General features: G+C 38.9%; 1 protein-coding gene across 1 annotated transcript in view; it reads left to right on the top strand.

Annotated features, from left to right (window-relative positions):
* Positions 1–393: 393 nt before the first annotated feature.
* The window catches only part of KIAA2012 (KIAA2012 ortholog), a 76991-nt gene continuing 51030 nt past the window's right edge, over positions 394–26354 (top strand). Inside the window, exons 1-10 of the mRNA XM_070956810.1 lie at positions 394–517; positions 9757–10026; positions 15515–15683; positions 16106–16261; positions 17983–18176; positions 20454–20643; positions 21756–21886; positions 22889–23039; positions 24801–25049; positions 25790–25921. Coding sequence (XP_070812911.1) covers positions 431–517; positions 9757–10026; positions 15515–15683; positions 16106–16261; positions 17983–18176; positions 20454–20643; positions 21756–21886; positions 22889–23039; positions 24801–25049; positions 25790–25921 — 1729 coding nt within the window. The 5' untranslated portion in view covers positions 394–430. The remainder of the gene's footprint in view (positions 518–9756; positions 10027–15514; positions 15684–16105; positions 16262–17982; positions 18177–20453; positions 20644–21755; positions 21887–22888; positions 23040–24800; positions 25050–25789; positions 25922–26354) is intronic.

Raw genomic sequence — 26354 nt, 5'->3', positions numbered from 1 at the left:
ATCATTTCAAAAATCTTTCATTTTCTTTCTTTCCTCCCAACATTCCCTCCGCTGTAGTTTAAACAATTTCCTTTGCTGCCATGGCAACACAAAAACAACCTCAGCACAATGAAAAGGATGGCAGTCTTTTCATGAATCCTGGGACCAACCAGAACAGAATTAAAAAACAACAACAACCAGGAAGAATACTAGAAATGTAACCTCAAGGGGAGATAATATCAGGTTATGCTTTCCAACAGGTTTCTTTACTTTTCTAGTTCTGGTTTCATACAAAACTTCTTTATGGATTAATGTTGCTGTTATGAAATTGAGCTATACTTAATAGCATTGTTAAGCTCTAAGTCAGATGAGAACGTCCTATAATGAAATATAACTCTGCTTTTAGAAGCAAAGGGAAGATTCCTGAAGCTGCATTGCATTCATCTTAGAAATGTCCAATCTGTCCCTCTTAAGTCGTGGCACTGGGCAGGTGATCAGAAAGAAACAGGAGAAGCTGGAAGTGCATTTTGATTCCCAGGTGAGTTGAGGTTTTAATACAAAAAATGAGTTACTAATACAAATCAGCTTATGCTTCCCCATACACCACTAAGTGTGTTGAGTCTCTGATCATCTTGTGCAGAGTCTTAGGATAAATTTTAAACAAGAATAAGATTTTTGACTCTTGAAAATAATTCCAAAATGAAAGAAAGACTGTTTTTTCTTGGTTTTGTTTTGTCTGAGAGATGGGGTGCCTTTTTCTTTTGCCTGGATAGTATTTCAACACTAGGAGTCTTGTGAAATTATCCTCTTCTGTTTTAAAACTGACAGTAACATACTGCATGCCAGAACTTCAGTGATTCCAGAATGATGGACTTTGGTGGTGCTCAGTTTAAATCTTGGCTAGAGAGTGTTGTTTCTTATTAATTAAGGATTTTAATATGCCTCTTTTGCACCAATTGGGGCAACAATGTGAAGTATGATGATGTATCAGAACTATGGAGACATCACATTGATTCTGGAGATTTGGTAGATCAATGAGATGATAAGAATAGGGTTCCAAAATGGTATCGAGGCGGCACAATCTGGGAAGATGAACAGTTGTATTTTTTTCTACAGACTGCATAGCTATGGTAACAACAATTTAGCTCATTGTAGTAAGAACTGTAATAATAAGTGGATGTAACATATACTGTAGAAGCTTGCCCAAGAGAGATCTAACCTAGAATTAAGAAGAAATTTCCTGTCAAAGAACAATTAATCAATAGGACAGCTTGCCTCCGGAAGCTGTGGGTGCTTTAGCACTAGACATTTTTAAGAAGAGATTGGACAGCCATTTGTCCAGAATGGTAGAGGGTTTCCTGCTTCAGCAGGGAGTTGGACTAGAAGACCTCCAAGGTCCCTTCCAACTTGGTTATTCTGTATTCTAGTACTATTAAGTTAAGTAGTTTCCTCACTATTGCCCAGTCTTCTACATCTAATGAAATAAATGAATATTTGGGGGGGGGGGGGTACAATAGGATCAAAGATCTTGCTAATGTATCAAAAGAGTTGATCTAGAGTGCAATGATTTAGCAATTCTGCTAAAAAATAGATTTTCAGAATCTTCTGTTTTGTTACTAGCATTTTGCTCTAGAAAGGGAAATCTGTACAGAGCCAATATGAAGTAATTGCACTCTAGGTTTTTAATTTTGTTTTTGATGTTATCGTTCCCAGTTTTGTCAGATTTTATCTATAAAAATATTTTGACCTAAAAATGCAAGTGCAAAAGTAATATGAAAAGCAATGTGGTATTTGTAGACAACCATTTGTTTTATTTCAAAACTGTCTGCTTTATTTTGTTATGCTTGTTTTTTGGAAGTATCATATCTCTGCACATATTCTTCCCTTTTCTCTTTATTTTAATGAAATATGTATTTGCCTAACCTGGGAAAAGAGAAATAATGAAAACAGATCAGCTCTTTCGAGCTGGAAAAGAATAAGTGGGCAGAATTTCTTAACAGGAAGCTTTCAAGTAACGTTATAGCTAAAAAAAAAAACTTTTGTAAGCAGACGACATAGGATGATTTTGATCATATAGTTGAATAGTTAAATATGACATTAAATAGTATTATATGTTTATATATCAATTTCCAAATTTTATTCTATTTCAGCTGATTATAGTTTTGTTCAGCAACACTGAAGAATTCTGGAAGAGAAATAATGTGTAATAATCAAAGTAGATGTTTAGAATGATATATTATTGATCTTCCAGTCACTGAATTAGTAAGAAAAATAAATTTAAATTGTTCCAGTGTTATTTTCCAATTATAGTATCTATGGTGATGGAAACAAATAAGCGTCCTGCCAAATCCAATGGATATTTACTTAAAAACAAATCTCATTATATCTGGTGGGGCTTACTCTCAGAAAAGAGTGAATATTTTGCAGCTTTCCTATATATTATGATACAGTATTAAAACAGAGAAATTAAACTCTGTGAGCTGCACTACACAAGCTGCACTGGCTCCTGGTGATCTTCCGGGTGCGATTCAAGGTGTTGGTTACCACCTTTAAAGTGCCCCATGGCTTAGGACCTGGGTATGTACAAGATCGCCTTCTGCCACCAATAGCCTCCCACCGGCCAATACGCTCCCACAGAGAGGGACTCCTCAGGGTGCCGTCAGCCAAACAATGTTGACTGGCAACACCCAGGGAAAGAGCCTTCTCTGTGGGGGCACCTGCCCTCTGGAATGAACTGCCCCTGGAGATTCTCATGATCACAGACCTGCGCACCTTTCGCCGTGCCCTTAAGACTCTTTTATTTCAATAGGCCGGGCTGGCTTAGAAAATGAATTTTAACTGGGTGTTTGTAGCTTTTAACATAAGGGCCAAATTTTATATATTTTAAATTTTAAATTGTTTTAAATTTTATGGGTATATGTTTGTTTTAATATGGCTGTACACCTCCCTGAGCCCTTCGGGAGAAGAGCGGTATAAAATTTAATAATAAATAATAATAATAATAATAATAATAATAATAATAATAATAATAATAATAATAATAAAAACACTTTAACTAATAATATTTGTTTCTTCTTAATTAGGTGCTATGAGTATTAATTTTCTGAGCATTTTAAGTTTTCAATTTGTTCTCAGTCCATATAATAAAACCTTTCCTTTGCTTGTTATGATTGACAGTTTCATTTTCTGCTTTTAAATATTTATATATCCATTTTCCTTAATGGCAAATGCTACAATAGACCAAACTACTGTACCTTTGACTAAGCAGTTTTATTTATTTTTTTTCTTTCAGTGTTCTTATGGTGGTAAAATAACTTTATTGTTATGGATTTCACTTTTCAAATTCTTTTTTTAATGAAAAATGTAGAAGGAAACTCTAGAATCAAACCTACCCCGTGGATCACACATAGGCTGAAATCTTGCATCTTTATTAATGCCCTGGCTTATTTTCTTGTGACTTTCGAAATCTTTATCTCCACAATTCATTTATTCAGACAGTCATTCATGTAGGCAGTCGAGGAAGCCCAGTATAAATCTACTGGACAAGTGGCTGAAGTAAATCTGTAAACCCCCTAAGCGTCATTGTCCTTGCATATCTCTGATATCCTGGAGAGCTGACACACTACAAGCCCCCATCCCAGAGATCAATCATGTGTAGAGATGGTGTCACGCTGGGCCATAAACAATATACAGGAGGGGTTCATGCAGGCAGAATCAGATGGGAAATGAAAGAACCTTTCACATCACAGTGAGGGTCAAAACAGAAACAGGAACTAGGGAAGTCTGTCAAGGAGGAGTGTAGATTACAATTGATCCAACGTCTCTGAGCAAATTATGTGGGCTCTAGAAGGAATTTATCCAATTCATTTCTGTTCCTTCCAAACAGCAGAAAAGTCAAGAATTCTGCCAAATATGTTAGATGCCTTCCTTTGATTCTCCATCAAAGAAGTCAAGTCTGAAGAGCTGTGGTTCAAATCTGCATTTTTATACTGTGTTTACAATAACTATGTATATTGTTAGGAGTAGACTCAAATTTGACCCTGTTGCTCCTGAGGAAGTGGACAGGATCCTAGGGAGTATGCACGCAAGCACCTGTGTATTAGACCCATGTCCCTCCTGGCTTATGAAAGCGTCCCAGAAGGTGACAGGCGGGTGGACTCTGGCGGTGATTAATACTTCCCTACAGGAGGGGGCAGTGCCCCAGCACTTTAAGGAGGCTGTGGTCCATTCTTTTCGTAAGAAGCCATCCATTATCAGTTGGATAATTTCCAACCTGTCTCCAATCTTCCCTTTTTGGGGAAGGTTGTCAAGAAGGTGGTTGTGTGGCAGCTCCAGAGGTTTCTGGAAGAAATGGGTTATCTTGACCCCTACCAGTCAAGATTCAGGCCTGGATTTGGGACAGAAATGGCATTGGTTGCACTTTTGGATGATCTCTGGCGGGAGTGGGATGGGGTAGTGCATCCATCCTTGCTCTACTTGACCTCTCAGCTGCTTTCAATACCATCGACCATGGTATTCTCCTGGAGCAGCTTTGGGGATGAGAATGGGAGGCCTTGTGCTATCCTGGTTCACTTCCTTCCTCTGTGGCCGTTCTCAACCAGTGCTGATAAGAGGGGAGAGATCCAGCCCTCGCCCACAGCTGTGCAGGGTGCCACAGGGCTCGGTACTCTCTCCACTCAACATTTATATGAAGCTCCTGGGTGAGATCACCCATCCCCATGGACTGAGGTATCACCAATATGCTGATGATACTCAGCTATATGTCTCAGCCCGTGGTGAGTTAAGTCATGCTGGGTCCTCCCTCTCACAGTGCCTCGAGGCTGATAGGGGTTGGATGGGGAGCAATGGGTTGAAACTAAACCCTGGCAAGACCGAGTGGCTCTGGGTTTGGGGTTCTTTGGTTCATGGATAATTTCCATCTTTGGTCTTGGATGGGTAGCACTCTCCAAACAGACCCTATGCATAATCTGGGGGTTCTCCTGGACTCATGGCTCCTGCTCAAAGAGCAGGTGATGGTCGCGGCCAGGAGGGTCTTTATGCAACTGCGAGTTGTGCACCAGTTCCCTACTCACAGTCACTCATGCCTTAGTCATTTCCTGTCTTGACTATTGCAACATGCTCTACATGGGGCTGCCCTTGAAGAGCATCTGGAAGCTCCAGTTAGTGCAAAATGCAGCAGCCCGCACAGTTTTGTGCAGACCCCGGTGTGCACATATATCACCTCTCCTGTGGGAGCTGCATTGGCTGCTGATTTACTTCCAGGTGCAGTTCAAGGTGCTGATGGTCACCTTTAAAGCCCTTCATGGCATGGGACCAGGTTATCTGAGGGACCGTCTCTCACCGGTCATATCTACCCGACCCATTACAGTGGGGAGGCAGGGAATGCTGCGAGGCCCATCCCCGAGGAAGATACACCTGGTGGGACCCAGAAGAAGGGCCTTCTCTGTGGTGGTTCCCTCTCTCTGGAACATCATTCCCCCAGAGATTAGAACGGCCCCCACCCTAATTCTCTTCCAGAAGGCGCTGAAGACCTGGTTCTACCAGCGGGCCTGAGGAACCCAGAGCTGGATGGAGTCCATTAAATGGCTCATGTGATCGGCTGTCACTGGGGCGGGAAGTGGGGTCAGGGGTGATTTTATTACATTAATTTATTTGATTTTTTTATGAGTTTTACTGTTTTTTAAATGTGGTTTTTTATGTTCTGTAAGCCGCCTTGAGTCGTCATGGGTGAATAGGCAGCAATATAAATCTAATAAAGAAATAAATAAAATATTTACTATGGCTGTAAAAAAAACAATTGGGAGGGGGAACTTTATGAAGCATATCTCTCCAAATCCTTGCTCAAATACTCAAAGCAATGTTTCCTTCCAAAGGCTCAGCACAGCTGCTTTGCTTTGGCTACACTTATAACAAAAGACCATGTATATAGGTACAAACATACACAGAAAAAGTGGAGGGACCCTTGAAGCAGCTGCACCAAGTTTTCAAGAAGATACAATTCTTCAGGAACTCTTTTGCAGTGCCTCTTCAAATAGCTTTCCACAGTCTCACTTTTAGGCAGTGAGAAAGTATCACATCTTGCAGGCTGGATCAAAACATCAATCAGATGATATAGCAGAAGCATGTTTCTATCAGACACATTATTTGGAAAGGACTTCAGAAGCCGCCACTTGAATAGCAATGCCTCATAATGTTATGCCTCAGGACTTCCCCCATAGTCCACAGCGGAAGTCACGAGCCATGGCTAAGTCTGGATAAATTACTACTGGAAGCTATGATGATCCCCTGTGGATGCTGAAATGTAATCCCTCTTTCTGAGGTTGTAATCTTATGTCTCTGTCATCATGTGGGAATTGCAGGAATGGCCTTCGCTAGCTGCCAGCAGCTTCTGGGCCCTCCAAGTAGTCACATGATGACCCCCTCCTTCTCTCATTGGTTTAATATGTGCAACCCATGCAATGCTCTTGAGAAGCTGCTGGGGTTCTGCTTCACTGATCCAGAGAAGATCAAGCTGCAACATCAGAACTGTCTTCAGCTTTTTTATTATTATTTAAATAGTAAATAAATAAAAACCCTAGAGGACTCCAGGGACTGTTCCCAAATTGTAAATTTTAAAGTGGTCATACAGGACCAGAGAGTAATCTTTATTTAAATACAATGGATTCAGTTTCTGATTTGAATCCACCTATTGCTTTGTGGGGAATAGCTTCTAAGATGCAATTTCAAGGCTTGTTGTATATTACACCCACTTGAATTAGACCCTTCCCACAGTGCAATTCAGTGGTTATAATAAAATTATAACTATTTACCATATTTTTTGGTCTATAAGATAAACTCCCCCCCCCAAAGTGGGTGGAGATGCCTGTGTGTCTTATAGAGCAATATATATATATGGCCTCATAATTAAAAGCAATGACAAACCAATTAAAAACATTTTAAAAAGTGTTAGGCCAGCCCGGCTTGCTGAAAAAAGAAAGTTTTAAGGGCACGGTGGAAGGCACCGAGGTCTTGGATTCTCCTTATCTCTGGGAGCAGCTGGTTCCAGAGGGTAGGTGCCCCCACAGAGAAGGCCCTCCCCCTGGGGGTCACCAGCCTACAGTGTTTGGCTGATGGCACCCTGAGGAGGCCCTCTCTGTGGGAGCGCACAGGTCGATGGGAGGCCGTCGGTAGCAGCAGGCGGTCTCGAAGATATCTAGGTCCTATGCCATGGAGCACTTTAAAGGTGATAACCAACACCTTGAAGCGCACCTGGAAGACCACTGGGAGCCAGTGCAGCTCACGCAGGAGTGGTGTTGTATGGGAGCGCCATGCAACTCCCGTAACTACCCGCGCGGCCGCATTCGGGACTTGCCAAAGCCCTGCCCGCCAGCCCCCACCCTTCAGCCTCTGCCTCCCAGCAATTTGCCTCCTTGCAGCAAACAGCCTGATCAGCTTCAGTACAGTCTGATTTAGCATGAGCAGTTGATTGGCAGTTGGATCAGCTTCCCCGGAATACCACCGATCAGCTTTCCAGGCTGCAGGGATCTCTGTCCATTGCCGCCACCACCTATTGCTGCCTCTGTGCACTCCATTTGTTGCCTCCGTGTGCCCCATTTTTTGCCTTTCCACATCCTGTTTTTTGCCTCCGCATGCCCCATTTTTGGCCTCCGTGCATCCTGTTTTCAGCCCATTCCAGGTAGTGGGGATCCATTCGGGAGCAATAGGTGGCTGCAATCCCTGCCACCTGGAACAGGCCAAAAATGGAATGCACAGAGGCCAAAAATGGGGCATGGGAGGTGGTGATAGGCAGCAGCGATAGGCAGCAGCGGCAATGGGTGGCAGTGATGGACAGTGGCAATCCCTGCAACCTGGAACAGCTGATCAGCAGTATTCCGGGAAGCCAATCCAACAGCCAACCAGCTGCTCGTGCTAAATCAGGCTGTGCTGAAGCTGACCAGGCTGTTTGCTTTTTGCTGCAAGGAGGCAAATTGCTGGGAGGCAGAGGCAGATTTTTTTTCCTTGTTTTCCTCCCCAAAAGCTAGATGTGTCTTATGGTCCGGAGCGTCTTATAGTGTGAAAAATACAGTATTTATTTATTAGATGTATCCAGCTGCAGTGTAACCCTAGACGGCTCACAAGCAATAATAAAACGTAAAAAACCTTAAAATCCAAATTAAAAACTTCCTATACCCTCCAAACTCAATACACCTTCCAAAATCCAGAAAAAAAAATTAAAAGCTTCACTGGATGACAGCCATTCCAATATAGTATGTATGTACTTATATAAGTTTCATATCCCTTCATTACCCATTTTATTAGATTATTTCTGTAGTGAATAATCTCAAACTAAAGCAGGGATTGGTGAATTGACATTGTCCAGATGTTTGATTTATGGCAATCTTTCACCCTAGCTAGAAGCAAAAACTTATGGTGGGTATTAGGTAGCTAATCTCTGTTTAGGGGAATATGTTTGATTGTCTACTCTCTTTATCACATTGCTTTAACTGAAGAGTTCTCTGCACTCCACCCCCTTACTTGTCTATTCTACTGTGCTCATTCGGGAGGAGGAAGGAGATTCATATAAAATGAAATGTTTCAAAATAAGAAGAGAAAGCAGTTTTGTCAAATATGCTGCTGGCATAATTGGAAAATTCATGAAAACATCTGCTATACCATCTCACATTTTATTAACGTGATTGATAAGTCCTCTTCAAATGGCAATTAACAATTCTGTGTGTGAGCGTGCTTATATGTCTGTGCAGACTCATGCCTTTGAGCCAGTCTTGACTCCTGATCACTGCCAGAGCAAATCCCTGCAGTTTTCTTGGCAAGGTTTCAGAAGTGGTTTGCCATTGCCTCCTTCCTAGGGCTGAGAGAAAATGACTGAGCCAAGGTCTGCTTTGTCCTAAGAAGGGCTAGAATTCATACTCCCCCAGTTTGTAGTCTTATGTACCAAACTGGCTGTTAACAATAGGACTGCCCTGTACGATACGTGCAAATAGAAAATTGTATTACCCTGTTTCCCCCAAAATAAGACATCCCCTGATAATAATCCCAATCAGGCTTTTGAGCTCATGGCAATAAGGCCAAGCACTTATTTCAGGGTTCAAAAAAATATAAGACAGGGTCTTATTTTGGGGAAAACATGGTATGAATGAAGGTGAATATATGTGTCCCAGGATAATGTTGCAGGATCCAAACTGGGACCAGAGGTTTTGTCTTCTGAGCTTTTGGACTCTTACTGGAGTCTATCTTCAGGAAACTTCTCTCTAGCAGTGTGTGTGCTGTTCTGTATGTGGTATTTATATGATGCCTGCTGTATGCGGCTTTTTAGATGCTGATTGGGGTGTGGTATGCTGGTGGTAAATCAGCACTCCTGTTGACTGCCAAAGGGCCTGTTTCCCAGGCTTCAATCACTTCCCTCGTTGTTTTTGTGCCTGCTCGTCCAACAATATTAATAGCTGCCAAGTTGAATACTTCAAGTACTTGAAGGAGAAGGATAGGCAGCACAAGCAAAGGACAGCCAACGACTTAAAAACCAGCCATCAACACACCCCAATCAGCATCTAAAAAGCCACATAAAATAGGCACCATATAAATACCACATACAGAACAGCACACACATTGCTAGAGAGACGTTCCCTGAAGATGGGCTCCAGCACAAGTCCAAAAGCTTGGAAGACAAAACCTCTAGTCCCTGTGACCGACCCTGATTGGATCCTGCAGAAAGTTGTATTGAATTTTTGTTTCTAAAATCCATTCTGTTATTGCATCTCGTCCTCCTTTTATTCATATTAGGATGACCTGAACTGGATGTCTCCTGAAGGCCTTTGCAATGTCAACAGACTACTGGATCACAGGCAGATCATGAAGGAGTACTGGGGGCTGTATCCCCCCAAAACATATTGCACAAGAAGAGGCACACTCTTTCTCTATTCGGAAGATGTAGCCAAACCGTGGAAATGGAAGTTGCAGCAAGGATGTCAGAACAAAAGCCAGACATTATGTGTAGATCTTCACACACTCCAAGATTTGGCACGGGCTATCTTAGTATATGGAAGCAAACAGGTATTGTTCATGTATTTCAGATGTACACATGTTTAGTTAGGCTGATGGCATTTATTTAAAACATTTCTATACCACTTGTCATTTTAAAAATCCCAAAGCAGTTTACACTCATTAAAAATGCAGAAGAGAAAAACAGGATGAAAATAAGAGATGCCTATCTCTGGAATGGTTTGCTTTTAAAACAAACAGGCCACATGCTCAAGACTTTCCAGAAATTTTAACGCTTAGCTTTTCCAGAAGATCTTTGCGAACTGATTGTAAAATCATAGGCACTTACCATATATAGAGCTTTCTTATTGGACATTAACATTTATATTTTTGCTATTGAAGCTTTAGTACATAATTTTATTTCATTGCTATTTTAATATCACTAAATTATGCACAGTCCTTGTGGACTGACATGATAGATAATTTGGACAGATGGATAGATATTCTTGAAATCCCAAATACTAGGGAAAGGTAAAGACAGAAGGAAGAAGAATATTTAAAAGATACCTAAAAAATGCCATTACTGGAGTCTGAAGAACAATGGAAGGGAGGTCATTCCACAGGGCAACTAGAAAGCCCATCATCCTCAAACATCAACTTGCAATCCATGGCTCTGACTTTACTATGACTTGCCAGCTAACTCCAAGCAAGTAATAAATTCTATTGACTAGTGCTAAGTTAGGTATGGAGTTTCACATCATGGGAGTGAACAAGTTGAAATTAAACCCGGTTAAGATTAACGTATTATGGTAAGTAGAAAACTGACCATAATTTAAGGTTCAGCCTTTCTTTGCAGTTGACCTGAAGCAGCATTTCTCTTGCGAGCAAGCTCAGGTCCCCACTTAAGAGAAAAAAAAATGTTACTTATGATGATTTTTACTTCTTTTATCAGATTTTACATTAGTAATGGTAGCTTTGGGCAGAAAAGTATTATGTATATCAAATTAACACTAATAATAGCAACAGGAGCAGCAAATGTCAATTTCACATCTAATTAAGCAAGAATCACTTTCATGGGAAAGAGGTAGCTGTGTATAAACATATCTATTGCTTTGTGGCTTGCTTCCCCACAAATGTTTTTAGAAGTATCTTTTGGGAAAGTACTTTGACTCATTGCTTTGTGAAACCCCTTGTTCTTCTGCCCAGAATTATGAGTCTCAGGTTTCATGAAAAGACAGTCCAGCTCAGGCCACTGTTTATACATTTGGGAGTTTGAAACAAATGCCCTTCAACGGCTCCTTTAAATGAGATCTCAAACAGTTCAGGAATGCCTCCAGATGCTTCAGCTAGTGATTGCCAGAAGCATTTGGCATATCTGAATACATTTCCCTTCCAGTCAATTCTCTGTTGAATACTCTGGGAAGAGATCCATTCAGAAATACTGTCCAGCCCAGTGCAGACACCATGCCTCGACTGTGGACAAAAGACATCTCTAAAATCACTGCCTGTGGTACGAGTCCATCAGTGTACCCAAGCATTGCATCCGTCAAAGATTAAAGGAGCAGAAAAAGAGGACTGCTGTGATGAAACAGATGAAATCCTGTGCCGATTGCCACCAACAATTAGAGTCCAGCAGGGGCACTCCAGGCGCTTTCAATGCATGCGGCCATAAGAGGAGGCGGAAAATTAAGATAGAGCATAGACTGAGATCAGGCACAGGGTTGCATTCTTTCCAGGAAATAGTCTTAGGAGGCTGCATTTCTAGACCTTTCCTTTCAAAGTTACTCTTGAGTCTTCCAAGATGTGGATGTAGGGTGTAGAAAATTACTGCTTTTCTAAATCAATTACTGACATGGAAAACAATTTTGTTTTGTTGGTTAATTCATAAAATATGTGATTTACCTTCCCACTTGCAGTATATAAGGTATGGAGAGTTTGTTTGATGCTATGTTGTATCTAATTTTTTTTTAAAAAAAGCACACACACACACACACACCGGTATTTATATCTCATGCTAAAAGTTGTGATCTATGTAATGCAACCTGCAAGTTATTGATCCACCTCAGTCAGGAAAAAAATCTTGGACTGGATGTAGCAGAGATCTGTCTTAAATAATGAGTTGCTGCCTGAACTCTACTTCAGAAAGACTGACTCAAAGGTTATCTTTAGAGGATTGTGAGGAATTTGGGGGGTGGGCTAAGTTGCCTGTGGAGGCAGCCGTAAACAGATGCTAATTCCAAATGGTGAGCTGAAGTAGCACTACCCAATTATTCTGGCCTTTTCTCCTTAACAATTTTTCCTTTAAAAAAGCAAGTAAGGAAATATTAGGAAAACATGGGAATAATACATATGTCAAGTAAATGTGTCCAGCTCCATTAATCAGTGAGATTTAGTGTTAAAAGCCTCTAGATGTACCCCAAAAATAACATCCATAATAAGGACTCTCCATGGGCTGCCATCCTGTGTCATTCCTATGAGTGACATCCACCAGGAATTGCGAATTGTGTTTAAGTCTCTTTCCATTTTCAGGAAAAGGAGCTAAAACCAAGAATGCCTGAAGGTAAAGCCAAAGAATTCAAGATGGCAGCCAGAACCGTAAAAGGAACACTTAACTTCTTTTTATATGCATCCATGCACCAAAAAAGGAGCAGGGCTACAATCATCTGGTCACAGCCATCATTTTGCATTAGTTTCAGTTGAAAATGTTCTCTTTGACCAAGTATTTTAAATGGCACATTTTGAAACATTTAAATTCCTTTTTTATGGTTACATTTTAAATGATTAGCCACTATGAACATGAATGATAATGAGACAAAGTTTGAAATAAACTAGTAGTAGTGCTAAGCTCCTTCCACATTAAACCGTTACTTAATGGCCTTATTGAAGATTTGCTGCTGAAACTATAAAGTACTGGAAATGAAATCCCTATACAAATACCCTGGAGCGCAAGTGTATAAACTGAAACTTGAGAACTGAAAATAACTGGCTGATACCAAAGAAAACAAACAGGTCTACGCATGTCTGCTTTGACTCAATCCACTTGAGTCATTTTCTTAACAAAGCCCCAGTACATGCTAGAAGTAGGAGACAAAGTAGCATTCAGCTTAGGTAGAAACCAAGAGGTTTTGTCAACTCTCTGCTTTTCAAATCTTGATTCATATGAAAGGGAGGATAAGGGGACTGAAGAAGAGAAGGCCTGCCTTGCCACCGCAATCTGGAGAAGGGCATTTGAATCAGGAAGCATATTTCATGAGGTAACCCAATCTCAGTACCTTGAGAATTTTTTTAAAAAATTGAAACTAAAGAAAACCTTGATTTATTCCAGCTTCTGATTCAATTAAATTGTTTCAATTCTGGAAAGTTTCAATAGTAATATGACAATAAAATTAAGTATTCAGATCATTATAGAAGGCAATTTCTGCTCAATAAAGAAAGAAGAAAGGATTCTGAACCAAAGATTCCTCTCAGTCATTTCTAAGCACAATCCATTCTGTGAATCTCTTTCTCTTTCTCAAGCTTCATCTGATCAGAGACAGGGTGTTTTCTACAGCCCCACGGAATCAGAGAAAAGTTGAAAATGCCCAAAATCTTTTTCCACAGTACATCTATCTATTGGGATGGATTCTTGTTCGTAAGTGCATATAATATGAACGTAGTCAATAATGTAATTTCTGTTCCCATGTATTCTTAAGTGTCTGAGATTAGACTCAATGTCAGCATGCAGTACCTCTAAGTAGTAGCAGAATTCCTGTGACCTGACAAGGCCCATTGTTCCCTAGTTAGGGAATTGAACTTCATAGTAATCCATTGCTGGTGGTTAGTGCTCCATCATTGGCCCAGGAGGTCTTATACCAATCCAACACAGTGATGTGTAGGAGGGAGCCCCATGTTCTTCTAATTGCTGTCATTTTGTTTCCCCTCTGTTGTCTCAGACAGAAAACAAATGGCACATTGGGGGTGGAGTAGAAATAAAATGTTAGCTGCCAGAAAGGAAACTGATGCTCTTTTCATGAATTGAAAAAAATAAATAAATTAAAAAGTTGTAGGGAGAAGCTTATTAATGCACTATGAAATAATCACTTCCTAAAAAAGAGAAGATTAGGAGGGCCTATTAGCATGAAGATCATTTTACCAGCAGCTGACATTGTTTTATTTCCATTCAACTTAAAGTCACTTTAGTCACTTTAGAATCACTTAAGTGTGATGGGTGGTGTATAACTTTGATAAATAAATAAAGTGCTTGTGAGTCATTAAAAATATTTTCTCCTTTTCTCAGCATTGTTTCAAGAATTAAAGTATATTGTTTGTAAATATTACTTTAAGGTTTAGGCAATGTAAATAGTTCCCCTATAAATCTACTATAGCTGGGCTGAAAGAGTCCACATAACCGCCAGAGGCAGAGGAGAGCAAAATAAAATTCTAACTCTTTATTGCCCTCTTTTGTTATTCTGATTATTTACATCCCAGATATGGGAGACTATTTCCCACTATCACAACTTGTATTTCCTCTTTACTGTGAGGATTCCCCATCAATCCTCCAAGGAAAGCAGTCATTCACTTTCACAAATACATCAGATTATTCAGTTTTGTAAGACAGTCACACTACAGAAATCAAAAGGGGGTTGCATGTTACATACATTTGTAAATGTCTCTGAAAGTCCAGTGGGAATTTATCTAACTGATGCTGGACAATTAGGTGCTGCTCCTAATCCAGTGAGATATGCATGCAGAGACCCCTACAGGTATATTTATAAAATCCCCACCTGGACCTGGATTTTCCTGAAAGCCTAATTTACTTATTTATTATTAATTTATTAAATTTATTGGCCGGCCATCTTACTACAAGGTAAGTGGGAGTCCCTTCTCTCAAGAGAGAGAGAAAAAGCACTTTTCTGGATGTAATATTAGATTGTTTTACAATGGCACAGATTTCATTTCAAATAAATTTGAAAGACTAAAGTATTCTTGCTTTGTTGTATAAAAAATTGCAAACCTTTCAAGACCAGTTGCAAAACTACTGAAAGGGCTGATTATTCCCCAGCTATTAGCCAAAAGAGTTTATTCTTTTTCAGTTCAAAATACACTGAAATGTCAAATTATTCTTTTTAGCATGTGCTGCCAAAGCCATATATGCCTGGCTGCTTTCTAACCTGCTCTTACAATATACAATATGCCTACCTTCACACTCACTTGTAGTTTTCCATTATTTATTTATTTAGTAGGATTTATATGATTCTTCCATTCTGAAAGAATTCTGAGCACTTTTTTTTTCAGTAAGAAGGTTAAAAATAAGAACCAGTGCAACAAAATAAACATTAGCAATTAAACTGAAATCATAAAAAGCTTTGGCATTTGAGAACACTCGGGACATCCCCAACCCATAATGAGGCTCTCTCCTTTGTCTGTCTGTCTGAACCACCACATTGTTTCCTCTCTAACTTAGCGAGCTGGCAATACTTTCAAAGAAATGTTGGGAGGACACTGAATAAAATCTATTGTTCCTCAGTTTTAAGTAGAGGCACCCATTTTAAGCTTTTGATATTTTGTTTTCATATTAAAGCTGTGGCAAGATAAGAAAGGAATTGCTCAGCAGCCCTATCTGTACTTCCTGAAAGATTCAGACTGTGAGATGGTCAGATCGATGAGACCAGGCTATTCAGCCAAGAGGTACCTCCTCAAACTCTCCCAAAGCTGGGATCCAAGTGTTTTGCAAAAGCTTCAGAATGCAGGTTAGTATTATAAGAAAACAAACCCAAATTATTAAAATAGTAATTCTTATCTTCTCTGATGAAACAGAAAATAAAATGGTAGAAAGTATATTTTCAGATCAGTCTTGACCTTCACTACAGAATCAATTCAAATAAATAGAAGAAAATAACATTGTACTTGAGAGTAGATTGGGCCCAAATTGCTACATTCCTGGATGACAAATCGTGCTTAATAATAATTTGCAGAGAGAAAATATTTGGTTCTTTCCTCATATGCTATGCCCATCCTCTGTTTAAATAATTAAAACATGTGCTTTGTGAGCAACGGGTCTCCATTTCAATCCCTTTTCGTTCCCAGTTGATGTATCATAGACAATACTCAATAGACAGATCAATGTTGAGTTATTTTACCCAACGGCAGCTGTATACTGTATATTTTTCAGGATATATCAGTGACCCCTTGTTGTTTAAGGAAAATGCAGCCGCTCTCAGGAAGAAATTACAGGATCTATCAGCTATTCCACCAAAGTATAATCTTCATTTTTTCTACACTCCTTGCTTGTACTCACAAAGTGAACTAGAAGAACAGACTTATTCAGGTACAGTACAAATACATATATTTTAACAGAATTAGTTACCATTGGATTTTAATTTTTGCAAAGACATCCATAACAATTTAGGACGATGTCAAAGGGGCAACATGCATGATATCATCACATAAAAGCCATAATTACATGCTTACATCACAATGATAATGGAATTATGTAAAATTATTAGCTCTCCCTTTGCCGCTCTGCAGATGCCTCCAAGGTTGTTGCCAGGAATGGTTTGGAGTATCTGCTATATCTGCTCCTGGTTTGGCCATGTTTTTACATTCATGAGATTGGAATTACTGCATCTTGGTTGACATTGGTTTTCAAACTTCAAATGTGATGGGAGAAAAAATTCTGGGGATATGTGACCCCTTTTTTCCCATCTGCCTGAAAGTCTGTTTCCAAGTACAATTCAAGGTCTGAATATTAACTTTAACTCCCTAAGGTATCTAACCCCAGGCTGTGGCCTATTACTGGGCCGTGAGCCATTTGGAACTGGGCTGCGGAAGCGGCAGCAAGTATGCAGCCACGCATCTCCATTTGCATGTGCAGCAGGCAAACACAGGCAAGCACGATCCATTTGCACAAGCAGTGGTGCATATGACTGCTGCTTGCACAAATGGAGCTGCAAGCCACTCATGCGGAACCATCCCCTCTTCCCCAACCTCCAGTCCGCAAAGCTAGAAAGGTTGGGGAACTCTGCCCTAAGAAGTTTTGGAAGAGGATCCTGGAGTACTGTATCCTGTTCTCTATAATAAGCCTGCCAAACTGTTAAACTCTTGGGTGATGGCCTTGTTACTAAGAGTTATAGATCATTTAACAGTGCCTATCAGAGATGATCAGATCTGATGCATCATTTAACTACCCAACATACATATAACTTCTAAATTACTGAGAGTCTAATGAGATTGAGGCAGTATATATATTCCCTAAAAAAATAAAATAAATGTTGGTGCATTATTCTTCTTTATTTCACTAAGGTACACTGAGAATATCTTCCATAATATATCATTTTATAGAATCATATTGTCACATCATGTCATAATATTCATAAAAAAGAAAAAGCACCAATATTTTCCAATTCAAGTGAATACCTCTAGTTATTATAGGTAGAGCAGTATGGGTAGTCCTTGACTTATGACAGTTCATTTACTAACTATTAAAAGTTACATCAGCACTGAAAAAAGTGACTTATGACTGTTTTTCAGAGTTACAGCCTTTGTAGCAGCCCTAGGATCATGTGATCAAAATTCACATGCTTGGCAACAGTTTCATATTTATGACGGTTGTTGTGTCCCAAGGTCATATGGTCATCTTTTGCAACCTTTTGACAAGCAAAGTCAATGGGGAAGACAGATTCACTTAATACTAACAGCAGTAATTCATTTAGCACCTGTGGCAAGAAAGGTCGTGAAATGGGGCAAAACTCACTTAACAAATGTCTAACTTAGCAATGTTGGGCTCAATTGTCATAAATCGAGGACTACCTATACTATTTTTAGGAAAACACCAAGTTTAAAATTTCTAAAACAAATGAATGGGATGGTAGTTTGTTAAGCCTGATTTGTGAAAGCTGCTCATCCTATTTAGGAGTGACCCACTGAACATGCTTAGATGTATTTATGAATAGCACAGACAAGATTAGGCTGAATCATAATTGTTCCTTGATGTACAATGCAGCCATTTTGGTCATTTATTTCCGGGCTAAGATGTTCCTTACTTCTTAGGTCTTGGTCCTCCATTGCGTAAAAAGTCAGAAAATAAAGCCTGCCTGGTGAAAGGTGACGCAGAACATAATGCCAGAGAAACAGGTCGAATCCCTTTAAGAATTTCTGTAAGAAAACTGAGTTTTCATCTTCAACCACAGCATTCCAGAGAAAGCATCTGGAATCAGAATGAGGCACACTGGCAGATCTCTGAGGTATTATACTTTCTTTCCCCATAAAATAGTTTCTCCAGCTCCCAACTGCTTAATGATGTCCTGTTCCCATCAATAAAATAAAAGGTTGAATGATCTTGCAGAGATGCAAGGGTGGCTTGAATGCCTCAGAGGACATATTTATTTATTTATTTATTTATTTTATTAAATTTTTATACCGCCCTTCTCCTGCTGGACTCAGGGCGGTGAACAGCCAAGAATAAAAAACATCCAATTCAAAATTTAAAATTATTAAAAGAATTAAACAAATTTTGGCCCAGATTTAAAACATCCCAAACGTTTTAAATAAAATATGTGGGGATGTATGTATTTGCTGACCTGTTATGCTGTTCCTATTGTCACTGGGTCTGAGTGGCTTACATCTGCTATTCCATAATTGTTTTTCATCAAGATTGAATAACTGTTAAATCACAGTTTTTTGCCAGGGACAATAAACAGACTCAGTTCAAAACAGAGCACCAGACCTCAGCAGGGAAGCCTCATGACGCGCCTGTTGCCAAGGCCTGCTGAAAATGAAATTGTTGTGGCTTTTCTAGGGCCCACTTTAGTGAGGCTTTAAAAAAATGGGGTTCCAAAAAAGAGGGGCAGCAGTTAAAAAGCTCCTTTACTTTAATTAGGCCTCTGTCTAATAGCTGATTGGAAAGGAGTATATCCTAGAACAGGTGAGGGTGTGATGATGTAATGGGATGGGAGAGAGGGAACATAGGAAAGTTGGAGATGAATTGCAGCCTTTCCCTCCCACCTTTATTTTAAGGTTATATTATGTTTTACATACAATTTACTGCAATCACAAAGAGTATTATAGGAAGAAGCTGCAATAATTTTACTACTACTACTACTACTATTGTGTTATAGTTATTTCTATCATTAGCACTTGCTTGGTAGCGAACTCTTATGTGCTTCTCTCCTCAGTTTTTATAAGATGTTGGCCATCATATGTCTTCCTTTTTTTTAATGTGTAGGAATATCTGCATGTTAGGGAAAAATAGAGAGATTCAAAACAAAATGCTGTCTGTCTCCCTCTCTCCCTCTCCCTCCCTCCCTATTGTGTTTCATACATACAGAGATAATACCCTTAAGTAAATTATAAAAGTGAGGCCTACCCAAATACGATTGTTCAGGAGTAGGAAGCTTTCAAATATATGGATAATTCACTGCACTCCCCATATAAACCAAATAAAACCTTTAAACTATAACTACTGCTGAAGCAATGAGAATAGTATAACTGCTAAATTTCCTGCTCTTTTATAAAGAGGAGAAAAATATCATTTGCCCTTTTGTTTTCCTTTTCTCCTGATATTGTATTCTTCTGAAATAAAGGCAAGCATTTTACCTTTAAATGGCAATTTGGAAAGTTAAATGAGGGTCCCTCTGTTATCTTGATATCAAAGAGAAAGGTAGGTTCTACAGCCTTTAGTTCATTTTTATCTCTTTTGGCCACCAGGAGGCATGGCATTGCTGGTTTCACCTTATTGATCATCAGATCAGTCATCAGATTGTCAGATGTGAGTGGCCAGATGTTATTCTGTGAGGCGCAAATCCTTTACTGGGACTTGAACTCATGGCAATTTGAATGATTATATACAGTGCAATAGCTTTATAAATTACCAGGCTGCTTACATTTAGCAATTTGCAGGGAGGGATATACAGAAGTTATTAGAACATTACTATAGGGAGAGCTTTATTTAGCTAGTGAATTGTTCTCTGCTGGCATCAAACAGAAGTGCTGGGGTTCATTTAATGAAGATAGATAAAAGGAAATTTTGCTTTACACAATATTAGCTACCAACGTGAGAGTTTTCAAAGGGAATAAGACAGATCCGTGGAGGATACGTCAGTGGCTGCTTAATGGAAGTTGAGGCTACTGCTACTTAATGACTGCTTCATTATTTTACCAGTATTAGAGACAGTATTCCTCTCGATAATAGTTGCAGAGCAACACAACCAACATAATGCTACGAACTTAATATTGTGTTGTGAGCTTTTTGTTGGTATCTGGTTGACCATTGTGAGAAGAAAGTGATAGGACAGAAATGTCTTTCATCTGGACAGGCTAGCAATTTATGGTGCATCCAGCCATTGTTGTGGTGCTACTGTATATCACTGCAGCTTTGTCTTCCCATAGTGGTGGTTAGATGATGTTACAAACTGCTAATGCAAAAGGACTCTTTATTTTCTTATGAATAGAACAGTTGGTTTTTTTCTCTTTACTGGTTTTTAAATGCAGCCTTTCAAGTGGTCTTGTTTACCTTCTTTTAGGACAGAGGGGTAGAATGTCACCAAGGTGGAAAGACCAAGAAGGAGCCACATAACTGTGAAATGCCAAACCAATCAGTAAATTTTCCATTATTGGGAAATACACGAATTGACACCTCTGAATTTTGGTGTGAGCAATCCCATGTGAATTTCTATGGTGGCTTCTTTCCTGGAAAAAAGATCACATACAGTGGTAAGAAAATGCTGCAAATTTATGAGCCAAATTAAAAGCCACCACTATATTTTTATTTGTAGAGGCAGTGGGTAGTTGAGAACCATTAATGGCCCAGTGTTTCTGCCATTCAAATAAAGATATTCAGTATTCCAGAATGTAGGAATAAATGCAGGAATTAATGATGTTGCAGGATGGTTGTATTTGTATATTTGTGTACATGACACATTGAACCACAAACCACAAACCGAAATGCCAACTACGTTGTAGTTACTATCTGGTAAAAATCGAGTCTGCATAATGTAGTGGTTCAGAAATTGGACTAGAATCAGGAAGACCTAGATTTGTACTGGAGGAAAGAAGAACTATTTAATGAGCAAACAAATAAAGGTTCATAATATTATGTGGATTGAGAACAATGAGCTAATTGAGTAAAGCACAGCCAGGTAACAGAGAGTTAGCATGGTATGCAAACATAGTCATTATACCTCCCTCTGCTGGAATTTTTTGAATTACCGGTAAGTACAAAAACCAACAAATATCACCATGGGGCTACACTCTGCTATATTACACTTGCTTTCCGGTAAATAGCTTCTTTTATATCAGAAGCAAATACTGCAACTTTTGGAAAAGAGAAAGATACAAAGAATTGGAAATTGGTTTTTGCCAGCTGGTATAATGATTGGTTGGAAACCATATTCTACCATCATATAATACTATTTCAGACATTATATTGCCCAACATAGCTGCCTTTTGTAATCTGAGAGCTTCCTTACAAAGAAATAGCTTAATCCTTGCTGAAATGATCAAGCCACAACTGGAACATAATAATTTGTATTGAACATAATAATTTGTAGATAGTATCCACCTGAGAGTTTTATACCCCCAAAAGGTGATGGTGGGGAGAATATCAGGGAAAAGACTGCTATTTTTTTGCATGTAAAGTTGTAAAGGAGCATTTTGTCATGTAGGCTCCATTTCCAATGTAATATCTACAGCCTATCACAGAGTGAACACTGATTCAATCTTCAATTCAGCTGTAACAGTTTTCTGCATAGATTTTGATGAGAATTAACCATGGCTAGAGAAAAGGAAGGCAATTTTGGTTCTCTGTTTTCCTGTTTGTTTCATAGTTAACCAAAATCATCTGAAGAGCACTGCTAGCAGAGGAAGAGGACTCTCTGAAGAAACAGAACTGTTCCCCCTGATTAATCTAGGAGGTAGTAAAGAGCAAGATGAAAACACAAAGAAACACAGGAAGCTGGTCAGTTCTTTTGCCCATCTGCCAAATCCTACTATTTTGTGGGGTGAAGGATGAGTCTGAATGCTTAAGAACCATAAAAATAGTTCAAATATTTAGAATTTGTTAGCTTTAAAAAAGGATTAATTCTGGAAAAACGCACATATGTATATGGAATAAACTGGAGATTACTATTCTGCTGAAGACAAGTCTGAGGCAAGACTGGTTTACATAGGAGATTTCAAGTATGCCTCTATAGGTCTTCTGTATGAAAAAAGATAAGGAGACAATTGTTCCAAAGTTAAGAAAATATTAAATCAATGAATTAATAAGTCTAGGACTGGAGGAGAGGCTACCAATTTAATAAATATGGCTAGTGATCTAGTTTTCAGCATTCTGCATGGCCTCCTATTCTAACATTGTATCATAGATCAACTGAAATGCAATAGTACGTCCAACAATTAATCATTCCGAAAGTATATCCCAATAAGAAGAAATTGTACTCTGGGGTACAATACGATGTAATTCAGTGTCCCTGAGGCTGCAATTCAATTTTAATTGGAGGGAACTCCACTGAAAAGATCAGACTGCGTCTCATTAAAATCAAAGGGAATTAAGCCTGTTTAACGGTTTATTGCACTCCGTCCTGTATACTTTTTTTCATGTTGCATATATATAACAGAAAGTCTCCTAAATAGCATGGTGAAAAGCTTAACACAGCCTTCCCCACTGGGTACCCTCCAAGGGAATTGGACTTCAATTCTTCTAATCCCCAGGCTATATTGGCCATGCTAGTTGAACTATGGGAGCAATGCCCAATATCAAGAGGGATCAGGCTGGGAAAAATGATACACATACACACACCCCTTTTATAAAATCTGTCCATAGCAGGGTAAGTGCGCATTTTTAGGCACATGATTTTGATGTGTTTTCTGTCATTTGGAACAATTTGTTGTGCAAAAACTGTCTTAAGATCTGTGGCATTCGCTATATTAAAAAGTGCTTTGAAGCTCTGTTTTTCTCTAGGTGCCAGAATTTTGCAAGTTACCTCAAATAACTGAAAGCTCACCCAGCGTTCAAAGGGAAAAAATAAAACCCAGTGAGCTTTCAAAAGAACTTATGATCCTTCCACTGCTGGTTCAGTCGGAGTCTCCAGCTAAAGCAAAAAGCTCAAGAGGTACAGCCACACCCTTCAGATGAAGGGGACTTGCTCATTACAGGTAGAGAGTCAGCAAAACCAAACTTCCAGAATGGGTTTGATAACTTGATGTCTGCTTAAAATAGCTACCTCTGGATAGGCTTGGTTTAGGTGGCTGTTCCCTTCTCTGTTGAAACACGATGCATACATCAAAAGTTGTCTGTCAGCTCATTTCAAAGGGTGCTGCTCCCACCAGCACAATACTTGCCAAACTCCAAACACATATTCTTTCTCTAGCTTTGTCTTGTGGGTCTCTCTATTTTTACCTTGTGGGTCCTCATCACTACTTGCTCTCTTTCATGTATCTTAAAGAAAACAATCTTAATCTCCCTTTCCCAAGAATTTCCTTGATTTTCTGGATTGGCATTGTCTGTTGACATAATCTTAACTGGCTTGTTTTCTTTACTATTGAGCCCAGCCTCTTCAGCAAGATAGTTTTTAAAATTTTCCTCACTTCTAGCCATCAAAGTGGTTTCATGAGCATAGATATTCATGACCTAATAATTTCTTCCTTTAAATTTAAATTTATTTAAACTCTTGTACAATTCCCAAAATTATCCCAAATTTTTTCATTATCATAATTTACTGGATTATAACATGGAACTACCACAATCTATGAATTTCTATTTTCATACATCATACATCAAAAGTATAAAGGAAAGTGTGTCTCTACAACAACTTATAATCTCCCATTCATAGCTTCTGATATACAGTTTCAATCCTTCGTTCATAGTTAAACCTGAATCTTTATTTCCATGCCTGCATTTGTCAACTCAGTTCCACAATATCAGTTTACCTTTGTCCAGATCTATTACATTCCCTTTCTCTTAATTTTACAGGCACACAATATATGTAAACTCATATTTGGAGTAGCATATTTCAAACACAATTAAAGTCCAGATTTACTCCAAGGATATGCACAGTGTTCAAGCCAAGTTCTCTTATCTAGATTAACCTTGCAAGCTCAGAAATACATATGGTGTACTGTTACACTAATTTAACTCTTACTCTTTTTGTATAAGGATTTGCACATTTCTTTGGAGATAAATATCAATTTCACAATTATTTAGTCAATATTGTGCAAAATGGATGACCATTTCCATTTTACTACAAGTTTACTTTCAGGCCTCCTTTCAGCTTATGCATTACTACAATAATGCTAAACAATTGCAGAAATGAACTAAAACAGAGTGCATTGAGTTTTTCATTGTCAGCATTATATAATTCTAAAGTTTCCATACTTTCTGCAAGGTAGCTATCAAGGCCATAGTTACATACATATTTACCTGAATTCAGTTTATTTCTGAGTAGATAAATAGATAATTGCATTATATGCGATTATACATTAACTATAAACTTTTAACATGTTCGTTTTAATTTGGCTATGTTCCAGAGGTGGGTTTCAGCAGGTTCTGACCAGTTCTGGAGAACCAGTAGCAGAAATTTTGAGTAGTTCTGAGAACCAGTAAATGCCACCGCCGACTGGCCCCGCCCCCATCTATTCTCTGCCTCCTGAGTCCCAGCTGATCCAGAGGAAATGGGGATTTTGCAGTATCCTTCCCCTGGAATGGGGCGGGAATGGAGATTTTACAGTATCCTTCCCCTGCCACGCCCACCAAGTCATGTCCACCAAGCCACACCCACAGAACTGGTAGTAAAAAATTTTGAAACCCACCACTGCTATGTTCATATTTTGATTGTGGATCAGCAGCTGTTATGATTTGTTCTCTTACTTTGCAGGGACTTGTTCTACAGAAGTCAAATCTGAGACTGATGTCATTGATAAGCCGTTGGCCCTTTTGCCAAACGATCTAGTTTCAGACACCAAACGTAGAAACAAGCAGAGGCAAACTATCAATGATGGCCTTCTAAGGGCTTCCCAAGATACTTTTTATCTACCCCTAATAAATCCAGGCAAGTTTGCACTGAATGATGGGAAGAAAAGAAAGACAGAAGTGTCCATTGGAACTGACAACACAGAACAAATAGGTAAGATAAATTTAGTTAACAATAGCATGAGCTTAAATGGCCATTAATTAGAGTTGCTCAATTTTAAACAGGTTTTCTTCAATGGTTCAATTTTCTAAAGATTATAAATAGCTGAGTTTTCTTAAATTATATGCCAAACTCGCAAATTTGCAGATATGAAGACTGCAGATAGTCATGAATATAACCACTAAAATACAGATAGTTTTTGACTTATAACCATTTGTTTAGTGACCGTTTGAAGTTACAACAGCGTTGAAAAGAATGACTTATAACCAGTCCTCGCACATATGACCATCACAGCATCCACACAGTCACATGATTAAAATTTGAGGGCTTGGCCACTGGCATATTTATGATATGCCGGGGTCATATGATCGTCATTTGCAACTTTCCCAGGCAGCTTCAGACAAACAAAGTCAATGGGGGAAACAGGATTCACTTAATAACTGCATGATTCATTTAACAACTGCAGTGAATTGTGTAACAACCATGGCAAAAAAAAAAAAAGGTGAGAATTGGGTGCAACTCATTTAACTGCCTTGTTAGAAATCATGGTTGTAAGTCAACCACTACCTGTAAGGGTTTGTTTAGAAGAAACAGTAAACTACAGAGAAATATTTAGGATTTTAAATGTTGCTAATTTCCAATACTGGTTAAATCTGAGATTTTCTTTTAGTCCAGAGAATTTATTTCCATTGATATAATATTATTCCTCTTTGTCTCAACCCCTTAATTTCAAGAAAGCCATAAAAGCACATCCCTCAATATCCTTCTGACCAGTCCTAATGGAGAAATGATCTGTCCATCACTTTTGAGATCTGTTCAAACTACAGATAATCCCAGGGAATTTGAACTAGCTACAGATGAAGAAGGTAAGGAGAAAACGTTTGCTTTAAAAAGAATAGATTTGCTCATATAATTTAAATGTCAGACAGCAGGAATAAAGAGTGTAGCCAGATTAATAGATCTTCTTCAGACAATATTACTTTTGGTATTAACAAAACTGCTAATGTGTGTGTTCCTTTATGTAAATTATTACTTAATGAGAGGGTAGAGCCAAGATAGGGAAGAGGCATCATCCACTGTAAAGAGCTCCTCCAAAGGGGTACTTTTTTTATCATTGTACTTTTGCTATTTGCTCACTACAAGCAATATTTTCTTTTCTTTATAGTAAATCTCTACAGAAGCATTGATTGGTTGATAACGTTCTATCAAATCAATAGCAATAGCACTTAGACTTATATACCACTTTACACTGCTTTATAGCCCTCTCTAAGTGGTTTACAGAGTCGCATATTGCCCCCA

This window comes from Pituophis catenifer, unplaced genomic scaffold (assembly GCF_029215685.1).
Source record: "Pituophis catenifer annectens isolate HBS135680 unplaced genomic scaffold, rPitCat1.0.hap2 SCAF_1, whole genome shotgun sequence".
NCBI classification, from domain to species: domain Eukaryota; kingdom Metazoa; phylum Chordata; class Lepidosauria; order Squamata; family Colubridae; genus Pituophis; species Pituophis catenifer.
This window is presented reverse-complemented; position numbering and strand designations above follow the sequence as displayed.